The sequence below is a fragment of the Anneissia japonica genome, unplaced genomic scaffold (genome assembly GCF_011630105.1).
Source record: "Anneissia japonica isolate Jap-2015-1 unplaced genomic scaffold, ASM1163010v1 scaffold288265_len830512_cov201, whole genome shotgun sequence".
Lineage (NCBI taxonomy): Eukaryota > Metazoa > Echinodermata > Crinoidea > Comatulida > Comatulidae > Anneissia > Anneissia japonica.
Genome location: NW_022752171.1, coordinates 177,624 through 196,243, shown reverse-complemented (window position 1 = coordinate 196,243; position 18,620 = coordinate 177,624). Strand labels below are relative to the sequence as shown.

Sequence of the window (18,620 nt, the reverse complement as noted above, 5' to 3'; positions counted from 1 at the left end):
GGCAAATAAAACAACACACCAGTGATATGCAAGCATTTGTGTTTTTGCACTGTCAAGTTTCCGATTTAATAACGTTGTGTCAATATGGTTCAGCAATGCCACGTGGCTGCTGAATGCTTTGTCATTATTTGTACAAATAGTGTTTTGAATATTGTATTCCATTTTATCTTAATTCACACACCGACTCAATGAGCATTCCATAAATCATTTTCCATCTCAAAAAAGAGAAAACACGGAAATAAAATAAGAGAAAACACGCAAAAGAAAAACATATCAAGGCGCAAAATAAAAATTACTTAGGCCCACAGGTATACAATTAAGCAACCGTAATTCGGAGGCCTAACAATTGAAATTTGTAATAAAAATGTCAGCTTTGTACAATATTCAGCTCATTTGAGTTTAATTTGAAAATCGATCATTTAAAATACTCATCCCGTAGGACAAGAGGTTACCATAATCAATAATAATCGATAAATATTGATTACATCGGTTTGTTACAATACATGCAGACCCAGTCGTCGTAACATTGCCAACTGGAGCACGCCAGCTGTTTAGTCATTAAACACATTGCATTAAAAATTACCTCACATTATTTTATCACATCGAAATTAGAAAAAACATGGCTTCACACGAAACAATCCGATACATATTTTCAGTTATCTTTAAATATGCCAAAAATAGAAGAAAATAAAGTACAAGGGTCTTATGCTACCTTTGAGGTTGTTCCGTTTTTGTTATATATCGATGCATTTTGCCAGCGAAACCAATTGCCCATGTTGGAAAACCATTAAACATATCTAGTAAGCAGAGGCTGCTACAAGCTGCGATAGTTTGTCTTTAAAGTTCATAGCAAAATATTATTATGAAGCCTCTGTGATATTTTTATTCACTGTACAACTTGGTCCAATTTAGGCTTGAAAGCATTGCACACGCTTTCAAACAGGTCCTTGTGGTTATTTTACACTATACTCGCCGCAAATATTGCCACAGCGTGGGTTGTCATTTTTCCACCTAAATTATTGCTATATTAGATCCGCATAAAATATGATGTTTATACACTAAAGTGTGGATTGACAATACAGTGGTGTGGCAATGTTTACAGGGACTGATGTACAATTTAACGTGACTACACTCAAGTAAGTATGACAACATTGGCTATAACACATTCTATCATCCATATTATCTTATGTCCAAGTCAGAATCGGTAAACTGACAAATAATGCCTCAGAGGTATTTTGCATTTGGTTTCAAGGCATCTTTGCCATTTTATCAATTCAAACAGTGCCAACAAAGGCCTATCTGAACACTGTACTTAGGCATAACATAAATCATGGTTGGATCTGACAGTAGAACGTGTTATTCCAAGAAGTTATCAACTCTGGCTACTTTAAATACTACGGCCTCAATCTGCACAATGCTACCGACAACTCAAACCTAGAAACTGATTTGAAAAATAATTCAGTCCACTTCTTTCATTGCATTTCCATTTATAGCGCCCTCACAGTTTGATGTACCGTAGGACATAAAAACTGCACTCTTATGTACAAGTAGGTAAAATACATCATAATTATTAATTGTCAATAATGCATAATTCTCTTTCGGTTGTTATACCCCATGATTTTCATTAAATTATTTAATTATCATCTAATTTTAGGTTCTAATTATAATTCTAAATCGAATAACATTTCGTGTCACAAAAATTCTACACTCCCACAATCCTTGATATTTGAGGCAATAACATATCACTTCATACAATGGGTTAAAAGGTTGATCAATTATTCAGTCCATCTTATTTACATAATGTATATATAGGTGGCAAAACTTTTGATAACATTGCCCAAATGAAGACATGTTAGTCATGTCTGCATCTTGTTTGATCAATTTTAAGATCAATCTCGCATCAAATTTATACATGTGTAAAACAGTTCAGGAATACATTTACATATAGCATGAAATTAACTAAAGGTGGTTCTGCCTTTTGTTGTAAAATAACCCTCTAACCAGTACTTTCTAACAAGATTTTAACATAACAATGCTATTGTGAACAAGATCTAACTCTATTATTGTTTTACGTAGGCACGATTTTAGTTTCCCGCCAAAACAAGCACCATGGACAATGGGTTGTTCGCTGTTCACAGTGGACATGTACAACCCATTAATCATTTTAATTTTTAAGATATGAGATATTTTTTCTGAAATTGAAAATCACCAGAAAGTTGTACAATTTCTACCACATTACATACTGTCACAAAAACATTGAAGAATCAAGGTTAGGGTGGTTCAATATACTGCAAATTACAGCTGATAAACAGATCCGATTTGAATTTCAACAGAAAAATTAGACTGATACGATAAAATTGAATTGCCAGATTTTGGACAATTAATTTACATCAAACACCTATCATGCTGGGGTACACAACGAGCCAACCATGTCAAATTCACAACCAATACCTTAACATAAATATGTTGAGAAAACGGTGAAGATCACCTCCAAACATGATGTACACTGCTTGGAATAAAACAATGACATTGATATAAATCTTACCCCACCCCATCCAATCACCTAATTAAAAATCCCATGAGCTGTCAATATTACGTTCACTGCTCGAAACCATTATCCGAGATAATTTTTCTAAACTACAATACAATTAAGTGTTAATTTACATACAACATACCAAATAGCTCCCACAAAACGAAAGAATTAAATTACTAACAAAATCCTTATTATCTATGTTAACAGTTAAGCAGCATTCAAAGATGGGTCAATGTTTCAGGCAAGGGTCTTATACCGAAATTTCTATAAAGCTAAATTTACACTAGACACGATAATGACACGACCACGACACGATACAGATGTGCGCAGTGTATACAAACCACGTGACGATATGTCGTCGTTGTGTCGTTATCGTGTCTCATGTAAATTTAGCTTAACTAGGGTATACTTTGTCTAAAAAATAAATCAGACCACTGAATAGTATATACAGTAAAGTCAAATAGTGTGAGATATACATATAAATATATGAATATATATATATATATATTCTGATGTTATAAATTGAAAAAGTGAAATAGCATACTTCATTGAAAATGAAGCTAGACTGAGTTATAGGTCTATATTTTCCATCATAGCCATTCCCATGCTGTACAGTAAAAGCACTTCAGAATAACTATGTTGCTAGAAACGATCCCGGATTACAAGGGGTGAGGGCAGTAGTCATACTGTTACTAACCTCTGTTGCATAATTATCTTAACCTTCCTTTGAATGCCAACTTAACTGAATAAAACCGTTGATTCTTATTCTAGTCACTTAAACTACAGTTAACTAATTCTACATTTGTCTAAACTATTAAATAAAAAGTGACAATCAGGATTGGAGATGAGTACCAAATATCTAAACACAAAATGAGAGATAAAGCATAGGATAAAAAAATACTGTGTTAGAGATACTTGTGTAAAACATTGACTTGAGAAAATTTGTGTTAAATTATAATTGAAAATATATAAAGAAAAATTATTCTTAAAAATCATTTTTAATTCTCCCCAAAAAAATAGGGATGCAAAATACATAAATTATTGTGAAAAAAAAGATAATACAATACCACTTTACCCTATTGTCCTAATATGATGGGATACAAATGGTAAATTGTACATTTCATTTACAATAAATTGTAATGTACTGAAATTATTTATTTACAAAACTAATTCCAAATGAAAAAGGGTAAATAGAGCGCTGACACCATTTTATTTATTTTTACTTAACTCATCAATGCATTACAAGTCTATAGTATCCAGACTATTATTTGATTGGAGTGAAATTCTGTGTCTGGATAGATAGACTATCATTCTGTATGTACAATTATATTATTATGTGGCGTCTGAATCGATTCTTTAGGAATCTTGAGAATTTCGCCCAATACAATTTCTTTGGTAATTTAAAATCTTACCCGATATAGGCAAGTGTAACAGACATACCTATCTACGAGGTACAAACACAGAACTTGTACTGCAGTAGAGTTTGTGTACTGTAAAATATCTATCACTGTTAACCTACGAAAATGGCAATACAATTTAATTATCTACCAATATCGTAATTTGATTGTTCTTGCTTACTCTTCTTCTACTAACTGATGTAACACTGCAATAACATATTCTTCTTCCAACAAAACTGTACAGAGAGCTAAATATTATTACAGATAAAAGTGAAATTTGCTACCAACTAAACATAATAGTCTATTATCTTGTCCTGATACACGCATGCAAATTATGGTTCTACAGATATCTACCTAGAAACACAGAGCAGAATACATCAAATAATTTACATAATTACAGCACGACTTTTGTTTGCAATGGAAACAAAAAAAAAAATACAAGCGTTTGTAAAAAGAAAAAAAATGCTTACATAACAATTTTTATATATTTATCGCATATTGTGTAGTCCAGATTTATTATATTAAATAAGTACAGGTTTAAAGGTTAACAATTTGTGTATTGCAAGTAAACTTTTTCTTCAAAATACATTCACCTTCAACGTCCAAATGCTAATTCTAGTTTTTTTAAATAGACTTGTCTCTCTTTTCTTTGGATTCCAGTTGGCACAAAAAATGGAACAAAAATAAAAATTGGTTGAAAGTATGCAAAACTTTCAGTATTTATTAATATATAATATTATTACGATATACCCTTAAATAAACTTAATCTACATGACAATGCTAAAGCGATTAAAATTGTGCAAAAGAAAAGAATGAGTCTTACAATTAATACTAGTTAAAAGACTAAAACTACTACTAAAGAATTAGTTGTTAAAATGTCACCTATAATAAAACCTTAATAGAGGTCTCATTATACAACAGAGCATACAACTGGAACCCACTTAATACCACGTTTTGAAGTTAAAAGTAAAGAGAAACTCTTTTTTTTTGCTTAAGTCAAATTAAATAAAGTTATAAGAAAATACACTTCAAAACACCGAGAAAATTTAACACCATCCATATGGCTGTCACACCAACAGTATATATCTACAAGTTTGGGAGAAAAACAGGAACGAAACGACATACTATTTACTGATTTGCTTGGGACTACTACTTTACACACTGAGAATTTTGGCAAAAAACTCTTGAAACGGAAAAAGGTCAACATGCATACAACCAATAAGTGATGACTAAACTTGATCACATGACCAGGTCTCCTCAGTTTACTGGAATAAATTTACAAGATGCTATACTCTCCAGATGCACATATATAAGTGCATGTGCATAATTCACGCAAGTGTAGTACACGCAACTCTTGATCCAGTTGCGTGCCACCACAAATCTATTGCCACTATACTCGGTGTTGTGAATGTGTTTGGGTGCTTGCTTTCTTTTTATCTCCATCCCTGCAGACAATAATTTTCTATTTCCCTGAATTGCGTCTCTGTATATATCCTTTGGCATGAAGGAGATACTGAATGATGGAACTGCACGTTGATCTGAATTCTCCTTTCTGTCTCAAACTTTCTTTCAACTTTCATTAATCTCAACTCATTACAATCGTCCTCCCTGCATTCCAGACAGATAACCTGAATTCGGTCCACCATTTGCAGTCTAGAATTTAGAAACAATATACAATGAATAACAATACAAGTTAGTTCATGAATAAAATTTTCATGTCATAATCATGTAAACAACAATAAAATATACATATCAGTATACGAGTGAGGATCGATAATCAAAATACTAAATGGACTTTAGTATATTAATTATTTCTTATCAATCACTGTCAATATACAATTCATGCAAAATTGTGTTAGCTGATGAAATCCGAGATCGTTAAAATGATGTTAATTTACAAATTTTTAAAATTTCCCATAGTAATACAAGCCTAGGATTAGAATGGCAGGAAAAGGCAAATGAGAGAAAAGGGCAAAACAGTTTAGTTATGGGAAGTTATTAATAACAATAAATACACATCTTATTAGATGCCTAATAACTGGATCAAAGAATTGTCCTTGACAAAACTGGGAATTTACTTCATATCAATACATACAACAGGATGATCAATTTTATAAACCACCTGAAAAATACTGTAGTAAAAATGTACAGATTTCTTGTAAAAATTAGTGTTTAATAATACATGTTGCTCTTTCCTGCCAATTTCCAATCAAAGGCTTGGTTAGGTGCTTAAGCTATAGTGTTGTGTTTATAGCATGATTAAGGTTAGATAAACAATAGATCTTAATGAGACGATTTTATTCCTTTTTTGGCAAACTTTTTAATTTTGATCGATTGTCAAAAGAGGGCTGTAAATAGGGTTTTCACAGTTAGCAAAATGTTTCTGCAACAAGCATCTAGGCGGAGGAGGAACAACAGAAATTAAATAATTAAGGAATTAAGGAATACGACTGTGTTTGGGAAGATGTGCAATAGAGGGTGCACACCTAGGGTCATAAAAATGAGCTATATTACGATGTTAATGGTTCAGTAATCCGATAAATTTATATTTTTTTAGTTACGAGGCAGAAACAACATATTTGGAAATTTTGAGTCAGTGGTTAGCTAAATTAATCTTTATTTTAGTTGAATTATAAAGAGTGGTGGGTTCACTAAAGAAGGAATGAAAGTGTATCGCCTTAGGTAAAATTCAATAACCATTTTTAGTTGAATGCTGCTCATGATCTTTCCAAAGCTAGCTGGCTTCCAAGCACAACACTATATCAATTTTTCAGAACATTCCTTGCAAATCGGCCATGTTCCAAATCTACTGTATTTGCATCATCAAATATTGTGAATAAGATTTTAAAATGAATTTGCTAAGCAGCATTGCAATGCTTTCAAAAGATGAAAATGGTATATAAATTCATGAGGTCTTCTCCTGAATCGAACAGAAGGTGATCTTTTACTGTAGTTTGGTTAGATCAATTACCTCTGGACTTCAAGTGATGTAATATTACAGTTAAGTACACCCTAAGGTGATTCTCGATAAATTGTATACAGACGGCAATATTGTACCTGCTGTTCCAAAAACATTTTCTACAACATTAAAACAAATATTTGTACCAAGACAATGCTGCTTTGGTTTTGCCAATAAAAAATTGATTAGACTTTGATTTTAATCCAGAAAAATAAATGAAAAGTTGCAAGACAACTATTTGGGTTATTTCTGCATTCCACTACTTCTGCAAATTCATTTTAATACTTTCAAATAGCAGGTTGCAACAACTTCTGTAACTGTTCCATTAAGCGCATCTCTCAAATAAGTGCACTGCCTTGATTAGCTGTATTTTATTTTCAATAAATGGCATGGCTACAAGAATACATACCTAACATGTTTTGATGTTCGTATTATCACAATATGTTAATAACCAATTTTTCATGAATTAAATATTACTAACATTGCAACAAGCCAGATACCCAGCAAACATGAAACATTTTTATAATAATAAAAAGTTGTTGTTAGTTTATGCCACAAAACAACGTTCACACAATGTTGCAAGAACGTTCAAATGTTATGACGTGAAATTAGGATATAAGTACGTACTTATTGTTCTACAAAGGAACGTTTTTAACACCAAACCATAATGTTATTACAAAGTTCTTATAACGTAATATTGTTAGCTGGGTAGGCCCGTATACAATGTATATTACCATCGAAAGTACAATAATTTGTAATAAGCTCCGCTCTCAAATGTAGTAAGTGGTGCAAAGAAACGCCCTAAAATTTCATAAGCGCCATGGCAATGCACTTATTGGAACATTTACAGTACAAGACAATTTAAAGTGAGATCACATATCTACCTCCACATGATGTCAGCTTATTGGATGTATCCATTTGGAAAAGACGTTATCAGAGTGCCCTAGTATTAAACAGAGGATGAGGGGGAAAAAAAAGAGAAAGAGAAAGAGAGAATAAGAAATTATATGATGATTCACACAGGGAAGTATATGGTCATTTCAAAGCATCAAAAAAATGAACATGCATTAGGTGTGGCAAGATTATGTCACAAAACAAACCATTTGCTGAAATTAACATTAAAAAAAACATGACTGCTACTACACTAAGCTGTTCCTTAGCAACCATGTATATATCTATTACAATTCTGGCGATACCAGTATATTTTATATTAGGTTAAATTAATTTTGACTCGATAGTCCTATAGATGTAGTTGTATAGGCAATGGATGGCCTCTGCACTCAAAATTTGATTTTTTTTTTTAAGGCAGTGTTAATGGGCAAAATATGAAAGTTTGAAACAATGTTTTCGAAACAATGTTTAAAACAGTGAGCGTCACTTTTTTTTTTTTTGCATTTATTTCAAGCTATTGTTAGCAAATTTTATTGAATGTAATTTAACCCCACCCCCACTCCAGATTTAAGCTAAATAAAATCCAACCCAAAAATGACACCAAATTATTAGGCTGTGTTATTGTCCCATTGGTCCATTATATGCACAATATTTTTTTCTCATCAAGTTTGTTTACCATGTATACAGTATTGGTACATTGCATACTATGTTTACATTACTTTGCGGCCATTTGCAAGGGGAGAGGGGGGTGGGTATTATAGAGCAGGAGCACAGGGGATTACCCATATTTTCACAGTATATGCAACAACATAACCAAACAACAAAGGCAAGGTGGTATTTAGGCAAACAAAGCTGGGAGTGAACCATCAAGAACAATTACTGTGTGCTAACTACAATTAGTCAACGCCAATTCCTTATCCACTAAAAACTAATAAATAAAATGCTGTGAATCAAATATAAAATGTTAAAAATGTGTATATATATATATATATGTATATATATAAAGATATGTAAATCTACATATATATTATGTAATGGAAAATCAATCACAATGGATTCTACAGCAATCTAATCGCGTACCTTCTGTGTGGTAAACGGTACGTCGCAATGTAATGCAAGGAATTTGGAAAGAAAAGAAAAGAAAAGAAAAATGCATATGTAATTGGTTGAGGTTAATTGCAGAATTCAATAAAAAAAAACCCACTTTTTATTTAATATAAAACAACTTGCATTGGGTCCAAGTAATATAGTTTATTGTAAGGTAATTGGGAAATTATTCCATCAGAATTTTAGGACAGCGTCATCAAAATTATTGGAATGTTCAGTGGGATTGTCCCATAAGGATTGAGACTTTTTCCATCGGAAATATAGTATTGTTATCTCAAAATTTTGTAATTATTATGAGGGAATCACTCTGTTGCCTTTATGATTGTAGAAATTATCCCTCAGAATTGTGGAACTGACAAACTGGAAATCAAACAGTTTAATGGGTAAAATTTTATATTCTTAGAAAAATTATGCTGTGGTTTGTCCATACCCATATTTATTCTAGTAATTTGCATACAGGTGTTATTGTAGTACAATTGCCTTTTAATTACATCATTTATCTGGAGTTTTTGTTAAGTAAATAAGGCAGTTTCAATTCCTGATGTCACTTTCTGTTGATTACTGCTTTGATTACTTTCTTATTCAAGTATGTTTTTGACAAAATATTTTGACCTTACTGAATAACTATTTTGAGTTGTAACTGAAATATGAATGGCTAATACGCCATGGAGACATTTTGACTCGCTAAATGTTTGGCAAAATTGCAAATCGTTTACAAAGTGGGATTTTTCGCAGAGGTACTTTAAGTACATAAAGTGATTCTCTAATAAACCGAAGATAAATCTTTCAAGATTTTTTCCCATGTCATTGAAATAGCATAAGATCGGTAGGGTATTGTATAACCACTGTAATGTATTCTTTTATTTAAATCATTTGCTATTTTGTAAAAAATTTTGAAATAAACTCCAATTTTTTTGGTAATGCTTGAATGTTACTTATTTTAAATTGTTTACAATAATTTTGCACTAACCTGTGCATTAGGTTAATAATTTAGTAAATCAAGCAAAATCTATCTCAAAAATTTTGTATTAGACAAATGAGGTGCAATATAATATCATCAGATTCTTACCTGTCCCATGTCTAAGCCAAAAGATGATGGCTGAGGACTGGGAGCCAGCTGAAACCTTCCACCAAGAATGCTATCCTGGGCTGTTGAGCTGGCGTAGATATCATTGGGTCCTGGGCTGCTAGTTGCCCCGAATCCACGTCCACTTAGTGGAGAGGGTGACTGGGCAAATCCTGCCGGTGCATAGCTGTTCATAACTATAAATAAAAATAAGAAAAATATTATGAAGGAATGCATTATCGAAATTAGGGCATTAACTGTCATAATAAAAGTTGGAACTGAGGCTAAGTGGTTGTGATTGGTTATTGTGTGCACAAACCTAAGTGTGTCAGTTGAACTGATAGTAAGAGCAAATTTGAAACATCAATCCCTTAAATATAAATCTGATAATACTAATGATTATTATTATTACTATTAAGCACAAAAGTTAACAACTCAATCTTCATAAATGCAATGTTAATTTCAGAAAAGCGTGCAGCTACGAGAAAACATGCAAAGAGCAGACAACAGTGAAAATTTGAACTTGGGCTGGGCAAAAATTCGAAAACTATACTTAGTGTTACCTTTGGCTTAAGAGAACACCCAACGATAAGGAGAAATAACCTAGTTTTAAGCTAGAATATTAATACACATACCCTGATGATGATGGTAGTCCCGCCCTAACTCGTGTAGCAGCGTACCTGCATCAGTCCGCTGGATTGTAGCAGTGCGCTGGGCAGGGCCAGCTGTGCCATAATCAGGCAGGGAATATGGCAGTGCTCCTGGACGACGGTCGGCTGTAGTTTGCGCAACACCGGCCGGTAAAACGTAACTGCCAGGTGGGTACGATGCAAAGCCTAAGTATTAAACGATACGACAACCTTCATAATATTTGTTCTTTTTTTCGCAGATATTTTTTTTAAGTACTAAGTAAAAAGACCCAATTTCTTGGTTACTCCAGTCAAACCAATCAGGAACCAGATTCCCTAACCACCAATCAGACGAAGTATTCTAATTTTGATTAATAATTGCAATACAATACAAATGTAATGGTTTCTCCAATTATTTGACCTAAATAAATATAAATTTAATATATTTGATGATATAAATGTTAGGTAGTTATATAGATCTTATATCATGAATACAAAAGCACATCAAAATAATTATGTTAATAGATATGAATAAATATGCAAAGAAGAAGACCACATAGAGAATAATTATAATTACTCAGTGGATATTATTGAAATAGAAATTGTAAAAAACAGAATCATCATTTTTGCAGATGACAAACATATCAAGAAATGCTTCAAAAGAATGTTATAATGCACATCCATATGTATAAACATTACATGATTATGCAAATTATACATGTGAATAATGCATATTATATTCATGAAGATGCAAATTATATGCATGAATATATTAAACAGTAAAATCCAGCTGTGATAATATTTACTCATTTTCTTAAGGCTTATGAATATTTATAAAATGTAGATCACATGATAGGAATATAAATGTAAATGTCAAAAACTCAATTGACAAATGTATTTTAATGTTTATCCATATAATTTGTGTTTATCTAATATGACATTTTTCCAGATTGAAGCAAATGTCCATTTTATTTCTCAGACTAGTCTATTCAACAATGGGGTGGCTGACTTATTAACAAGGGGTTTTGACTTGCAATCAATGGCTAAAATCAGCATCCAGGTAATATTACTGCAATTCTCCCTAATTCACCTACTTTTCTCAATCTGTTTCTACAGATTATCTTTGATTAGGCTAAGAAAGTGTGAGAGATAAATAGCAATGGTAATTCGGTAGAGAAGAGAAGCCATTTGAATTAGGCAGTCAAAATGAACACAATATTTCAGTCTAACGTGATTACAGTAGAAGACCTCGAGCGATGAGCAATTTTATTGCATTCCGCAAATGATTTTGTACACGATAGGCTCAATCCGCTGGCGGCAATCTATGCTCCCCTGTATCCTCGAGACTAAGGCTTTATAATAAAGTCATCAGAGATGCCACGGAATGCTGATGGGTCACTCCTTGTGAGGACGAATTTATTGATCTCAACTTTTCACAAACATGAGTCATGATAACCTTAGAATAGCTCTTCCACGATCTGACATCACTAATTAATCTTGAGCCCGTATCTAATCTTGTACGGCTTTTAACGCGTTTGGCATTCAATGTTTTGGCTGTATGTGATCTAATGCACATCTGCAATTACATTTTCGTTAACCATTAGATTTAGTATCAACCTTAACTGTACAATGTGTAATAATATTCACCTAAAAAATGCATAACTCTAGATGTGGGATCTGCTTTGACTTGTCTTAACCTTTACCATGGCTCTTAATGGATAGTTTCTTTATCTTCACTTATTGATGGTTTAAGATATGCAAAAATGGCAAGAGATTCAATTCATGTTATTCATGTATTATTAGATATGAATTGTGGAAAATCCGTATCAAGTAACTTAATTTGTTATTCTAGCCTGATTTAGCTCCGGTCTTTAATCTGAATTGGTTTTCATATTTTATGCATCATAATATTATAACCTAATTGTATCATATTAATGATAATATATTACATTTTTAAATTTATATTCAAAATGTGAGGTATCACAACTAACGAATAAATAGGTGTGTAAAATATAAAGTATTGATAATATTTAATACTTTTGTAAACCTGTGTTGAGTCATAAACATAAAAATATGATTTATTACTTAACTGCTGCAGCTACATTGTAAATGTAACTTAGCTATTAGCTTTTAATTAAAAAATGTCCTCACCAACAGATGTGTAAACAATATTACTCTTGCACAGATTGAAGCAAAATCTTTACATTGGTTAGTAATCATTTTTAGGATGTTCTTAGTAAAAAAAGTATAAAAATAAGCAAAAACTTTTGACGTCATTCTCATTACAACTGGATAACTTATTTCATCATTTTAAATGAGTATTTCAAACATTTGCAATTTTTAGTGTTTCTTGATTTTATCTTATGTCCTTAGCAAAAAACAGCTGTACAAATAATCAGGCCTGTAACCATGGGGATTAACCAAGTTAAAACTGTAGTAGTATTTTATCATAACTTTGTTTATTATTCTGATTTAAACTTGGCCTATAGGAAACCTGGTTACGGCCCTGAAAATATTTTCTCTTGCATAGAATGAAGCAATATACACCCACTGTTTAGTACCATTTTAAAGGTTATCTTAATAAAATGTGTATAAATAGGCAATAATTTTAATTTGCATCTCAAAAAAAGTTCACAACTTATATGAACCTTTTAAAAAGTACAAATAAATACATTATTTGCATTTTTTTGGGCATTTCATAGATTTTACTTTATATCTTTTATTATTTAAATTCTGATATTTATTATCTTGTCAAAAACTGTCAATAGCAAATAGATTAATTTTTTTGCATGTATATATATATGACCATCACCAATTCCATATATGGTAGTACTTAAATGTAGTTTATATAGTTTTCCAATCAAAATTGTTAAATTATGAAGCATGTTAGAATTTAAGTAATATAGCTTCAACATTTCCTTGATAGAGTATATGTACTATGCAGTGTTTCCAAAAAAAAATTCAATTGTAATAACACATAAAGGGTGTAAGATATATATATTACAACGATATACAAATTTCACAGCAAATTAACATCATAAATAATATGGGCACAGCAAACTTTAGGTATGTACTACTGTATTCGAAAATATATTTCAATTTTCAATAAATAAATTACTATTATGGGTTCTACAAATTTTCTGGCAACCATTTGACTCAATTCAGTGAAAAAAGTGAAACCACACCCACGTTGTCTCTTCCTTTTCACGTTATTATATTTAAACTCTTTTAGTATTTATTAAAATGATCTGTGTGAAATGCAAATTGAATGATGATTTAATGTTGGGCCATTCTTAAGCATGAGGATGAATGACGTTCAATTACATCTACTTCCTGTGTAGGAGGCATGTTGGGTAAGCATCTACCTCACAAGCAGAATACCCAGGTTTTATCCATGGCCTGATGTTTTTTTTACCTGCTCAAATTTTGGTTCAATGTTTTGAAATTAACATTACACAGTCGCATTAAGAACCAATATTTAGACAAAAGCCTAAAATGTCAAATGATATTGATTCATATGAATTCAAAATAAATACTTTTTTTGTAAATTTGGATGCACATTATATTTAATAATTCAATATTTACTTGTGTGTGGGTGTGTTGGAGGAAAAAAGGTATTTTAAGCACCTATTGATATTTCTAAGTTGTTAGCTACATCTAATAATTTAAAGCAATGAAGAGACAAATAGATAAAAAGCACACTCAGAGTTTAGTGTCAACATGTGTAAAAGATAAAATACAATAGAATTGGTGTTCAGAATTTTATGGTCTTGTAACAGGCATTTCATTTTACCTGATGTGTTCGGATAGCCGGAGAAGCCAGCACGACCCGGTCGACTGTTCCTTCCTGGATAACCCTGACCAGAGCTGGAATATCCGCGGAGGCCTTCAAATGAGTTTTCAAATGACATGTATCTTATTTTCACCATCACAAAGTTCTTAAGATCAACGATCATATCACGAAATTATGATTCAATGCAAGAATGCAAAATATTTCTTGGTAATTTAGTTTTTAAGTAAGGCGATAAATCATTCACTACGTATACATTAATTATTGCTGGGAATTTCAAAATTTAAAGCCTGTTTTTTGGAGCACTTTGCAATTGATTCATTAATATGCACTATATTTTGGAATTTGGCTGAAACAAGCTAATTATAGGAATGAAAGTGTATTTTACACTTTCAAACATCTGTGGAAAAAAAAATGTGTACAGTACTTCTCTTGGCGACTCGTAAAAGATCTTTGATTTTATTTGCACATATATGTATCCAAAATTTGATATGCAATTCGTTGATTCAACAAAAGCAAATTTTGTTTGCGTTGACATACATTCTATCACCCCTCCAAAGAAATGCTATTTGTTGAGCATAATTTGTCCCTCGTAAAAAAAGCAACACATTTGATAACAGTAACAGAGTAAGATAAAGTTATCAAGCGAGTACTACTAATACGGTAATACTAACGTAGTTCTATAGTAATATTTGATATTTGGAATGAAGATGGACAAAACGAGACGGACAGAGTGGTAGCTAGTCTATGAAGAAAATGCTATTAGTGTGGTCTTCTAGTAGTATTATTAATACTTGCAGTCACATCTAAGTGTTAATCAAGCTATATGCAGACTCTACTATACTCTATAAGGGAACTAATTGAGTAGAAGGTTGACTGATGCAATTTTAATCATATTTTTATTTTCTAGCCACACAAAGACACACACCCTGGCAAATGCCATTACATTTATATGCAAATTTAATTCCATGACTTCATTAGGCAAATTTATATTAATTATATTGCTATATATATCACCTAATAATTGTCATCTGAATGATAGTGTCAAACATAAGCCTATCATATATAATTCATTTTTGAGAATCAATAGTGATATTTCTGGACCAGTGCCTTGATAATTCAAATGAAAGCTGAGTTTGTTATAAATTCATAAGAGGATTCAAACTGTCAAGATTTTTAGAATAATGAATTGAGAAAGTTGACGAATTTAACACTTGTCATCATAGTATTTCACAGTGCTACTCCAATCTCTTCTTAAGATGTACTCTACTTTTCAAACCGAAACAGAATTGAATGTTTAATAAGCATTCGTATAGATTTTATTTAATAAGATTGTCTTTAACAAGAGCAAGTCAATATAATTGTTTTGTTGAATGTCTATATTCACATTTTTGTGTCAGAAAACACATAAAATGAATTATTACTATCGATTTCATTCTAAGATATACAACTAATTTTATTGAGTTCTGAGATATACTACTTGTACTACACACTGTTGTATCTACTTAGAACAATTTTAAAACTTACCACCAAAGTATGGAATTGCCGAATAATGTGGGTATCCTCGTCCAATTGCAGCGAAGTTGGTCGGATATGCTTAAAGAAGGAAAAGACATTACAATGAGAATTCAAATAATTCAAAATCATAAAGTACATTTAAGATATAATTAAGTTAATAAAACAAGCAAATCTAAATACACAGCAAGCAAAATTTAAATATATAGCAAGCAAAATTTATATTATGTATGAAAAAATACCAGCAAGGATTACAAACTTGTATGAAATATATTAATGCGGACAGCTAAAATATTCAAAACTAACGCCTACAAGCTGGAAAACGTACATCCTACAGTTTCATATACCAATCACTTCGGCATTACTACTTCTTTGCTATATAACCTTTATTCTACTTTTCTAATCCTATTGGAGACTATTTTATCAAATAATATTTGTAGAAACATCCCGAGGCATTTCGTAATTTATTCAGCTCTGAAGAAGCACCTGTGTAACGCTAAACTTCAGCTTTGATCACACCTTTTGGCACCAGTAATCTTTTGGCGTACATGCTGTGCATACGGCCTGGGTCTTGCATCTAAGCAGATTCGATAGTTGATGCGATGATACCAAATTAACGAGTGTCTAAATATGGGTTATCGACATGCATATACACTGAGACATGTCTCATCTGTATTGGATCCGTTTAGAAATAAGAATTTTCTGAAAATCTTAAGACTTGTATGAGACTTTCTAAACATTGTTAAGCTAACCTAGTCAAGTAGCATACACTCTTGAACGTAACCAGTGAATTTCTTTTCAACAGCACTTGTAAGCCAATTGGAGCTGACTTAATAATATAAGATCTATATACTAATCCCTTTAATCTTGATTTCAAAGTGCATTCACATCAAAATTCTAACATTTAAAATCTATTTTTTAATGCAAAGGAGAATAAATTTATGAATGAATTTTAACTTCATTTATAATTTGATAATTAACAAGCTTTAAATAATAATAATTACATTATTAGAACTTTTTGTCAATGACAATTCCGTTGATAGCTATTTAAAATTTATTTCTTATACATGCTAAATTACCAGAGTTCAGACTGGAGTAAAATAATGCTCATTACATTTCTGGATATTAAGGTAAGTAAATTACAATTTTTTATTTATTTTATTCTTAACAATATGCTTCAAACTACAACCTTACTCTATCCTTTAACAAAATCAAACAAAAGCAATAACTAAAAATTAAAACCTTAAAATATAGAATTAACTTTGTATAGAAATGAGTGATGGATTCCAATTTTGTTGCGACTAACATGTTTTTAAATTAGCTTTTAATACTGACAGTATTTAATCAAAGAAATTCCTAGCACACTCTCAGGAATTTTTTTTTAAAGCATTAATCTAATCTTTGTATAATAATTTCCACTAGTATATGATATGCAACTCTACTAATTGCATATTACTATCTGCCTTCCTATCCTTTAAATACAGTGAAAGCTCCATCATGCAACTGTTCATAATACATTAGTATATAATCGTTTTTTGTTTACTCTACCATTAAGGTGTGAAATAAAAAGCTGATGAATACCTAGGTACTGTCCATTGATGAGGCCTGTACCAACATCCACTAACATCTCCCCATCTGCAAATAGAAAAGCCCAAACTTGTTTCTCAAACACAATGTCAACACATACTGCTTTGAACAACATCGGAACCAACCATTTTCTTTACAAGGTTGTTCAAATATTTGGAAAAAAATGTTTGTATTTGTTCAACAGTGTAAGCACTCGGAGCTCCCACTAATCAAATTGGGGAGACCACCGTCGCACTATGCTTAATATATATTCCATATATTACGACAATATTGAGCAAGGCAAGATCAGAATAGTTTTTTTGCTTACAGCATCTTATATCCCATAATAGGACACCTGTAGTTGCATCAAAGAATGTAAAAGAACGTAATAGATGCCTCGGCAGAAAGGCAACTAGAATCATTGTATGTAAAAGAATCATTACTTCAAAAAAAAACCGCATATAATTTTTTCTTCTTTTTACTCATATTTCACACAAGATGACAGTGAAAAAACCTTTTTTTTTCACATTTTCTTTTTGTGCTATTTTGGAAACTGATTAGCTTGTCCTTTCTATTTTTTTTTATACTTTGTAAACAGTCAATAAATAAAATATATTTGAAATTGTGATTATAAGACAAACATTTAAGTCATGAAGATCAAAGATATTCATCTTAATGCATTTCAAACCCCAGCACAAACACACAATTTCTTCAAATAACCTTACTTGTCATTAGAATGAACCGATTTATAAGAACTAATATTTGGGTCAAGAAGATGACAAACAAAATCAAAGACATTAGTTTTAATGCATTAACCCCTAGCAGGAACACTCAATTTTTCCAATAACCTTATTGTCATTAGAATAATTACTAGGGGCTTAATGCATAAGAATTACAGTAATATCTTAACCAAAGCCGTTGCTCTTAAAGTACTAAGGAGCCCATCGCACATGAGAGAATATTTCTCAGCTACTAACCTTGCATAGGCACAGCTCAGCAGATGCGCTTTTAGCATGCGCAGAGTAAAATTCTGCGCTAAATACAACTGTTTTGATTGGTCAATTTTTGTTAAATAGTCTGTAAGGTGTGCTCATGATGTGTATTTGTCCTTGTCTACCTAACGTGATTGATATTTTACTCACTGCCTCACAAGTACTTTGCACGAAA

The 18,620-nt window shown here is 31.7% G+C and overlaps 1 protein-coding gene across 10 annotated transcripts in view; it reads right to left on the bottom strand.

Moving 5' to 3' along the window:
* Nucleotides 1-35: 35 nt before the first annotated feature.
* Nucleotides 36-18,620, bottom strand: part of LOC117122145 (RNA-binding protein Musashi homolog 2-like) — a 108,567-nt gene continuing 89,982 nt past the window's right edge. For 2 of the 10 annotated variants that reach the window (XM_033267633.1, XM_033267638.1), the window contains exons 10-15: nt 17,469-17,522; nt 15,900-15,968; nt 10,589-10,789; nt 9,957-10,150; nt 8,861-8,863; nt 36-5,583 (exon numbers count right to left, since the gene is read on the bottom strand). In XM_033267633.1, coding sequence (XP_033123524.1) covers nt 5,524-5,583; nt 8,861-8,863; nt 9,957-10,150; nt 10,589-10,789; nt 15,900-15,968; nt 17,469-17,522 — 581 coding nt within the window. In that variant the 3' untranslated portion in view covers nt 36-5,523. Of the gene's footprint in view, nt 5,584-7,773; nt 7,833-8,860; nt 8,864-9,956; nt 10,151-10,588; nt 10,790-14,232; nt 14,469-15,899; nt 15,969-17,468; nt 17,523-18,620 lie in introns of those variants that run through there. The other 8 variants (XM_033267640.1, XM_033267641.1, XM_033267642.1 and 5 more) reach the window with 6 other exon arrangements.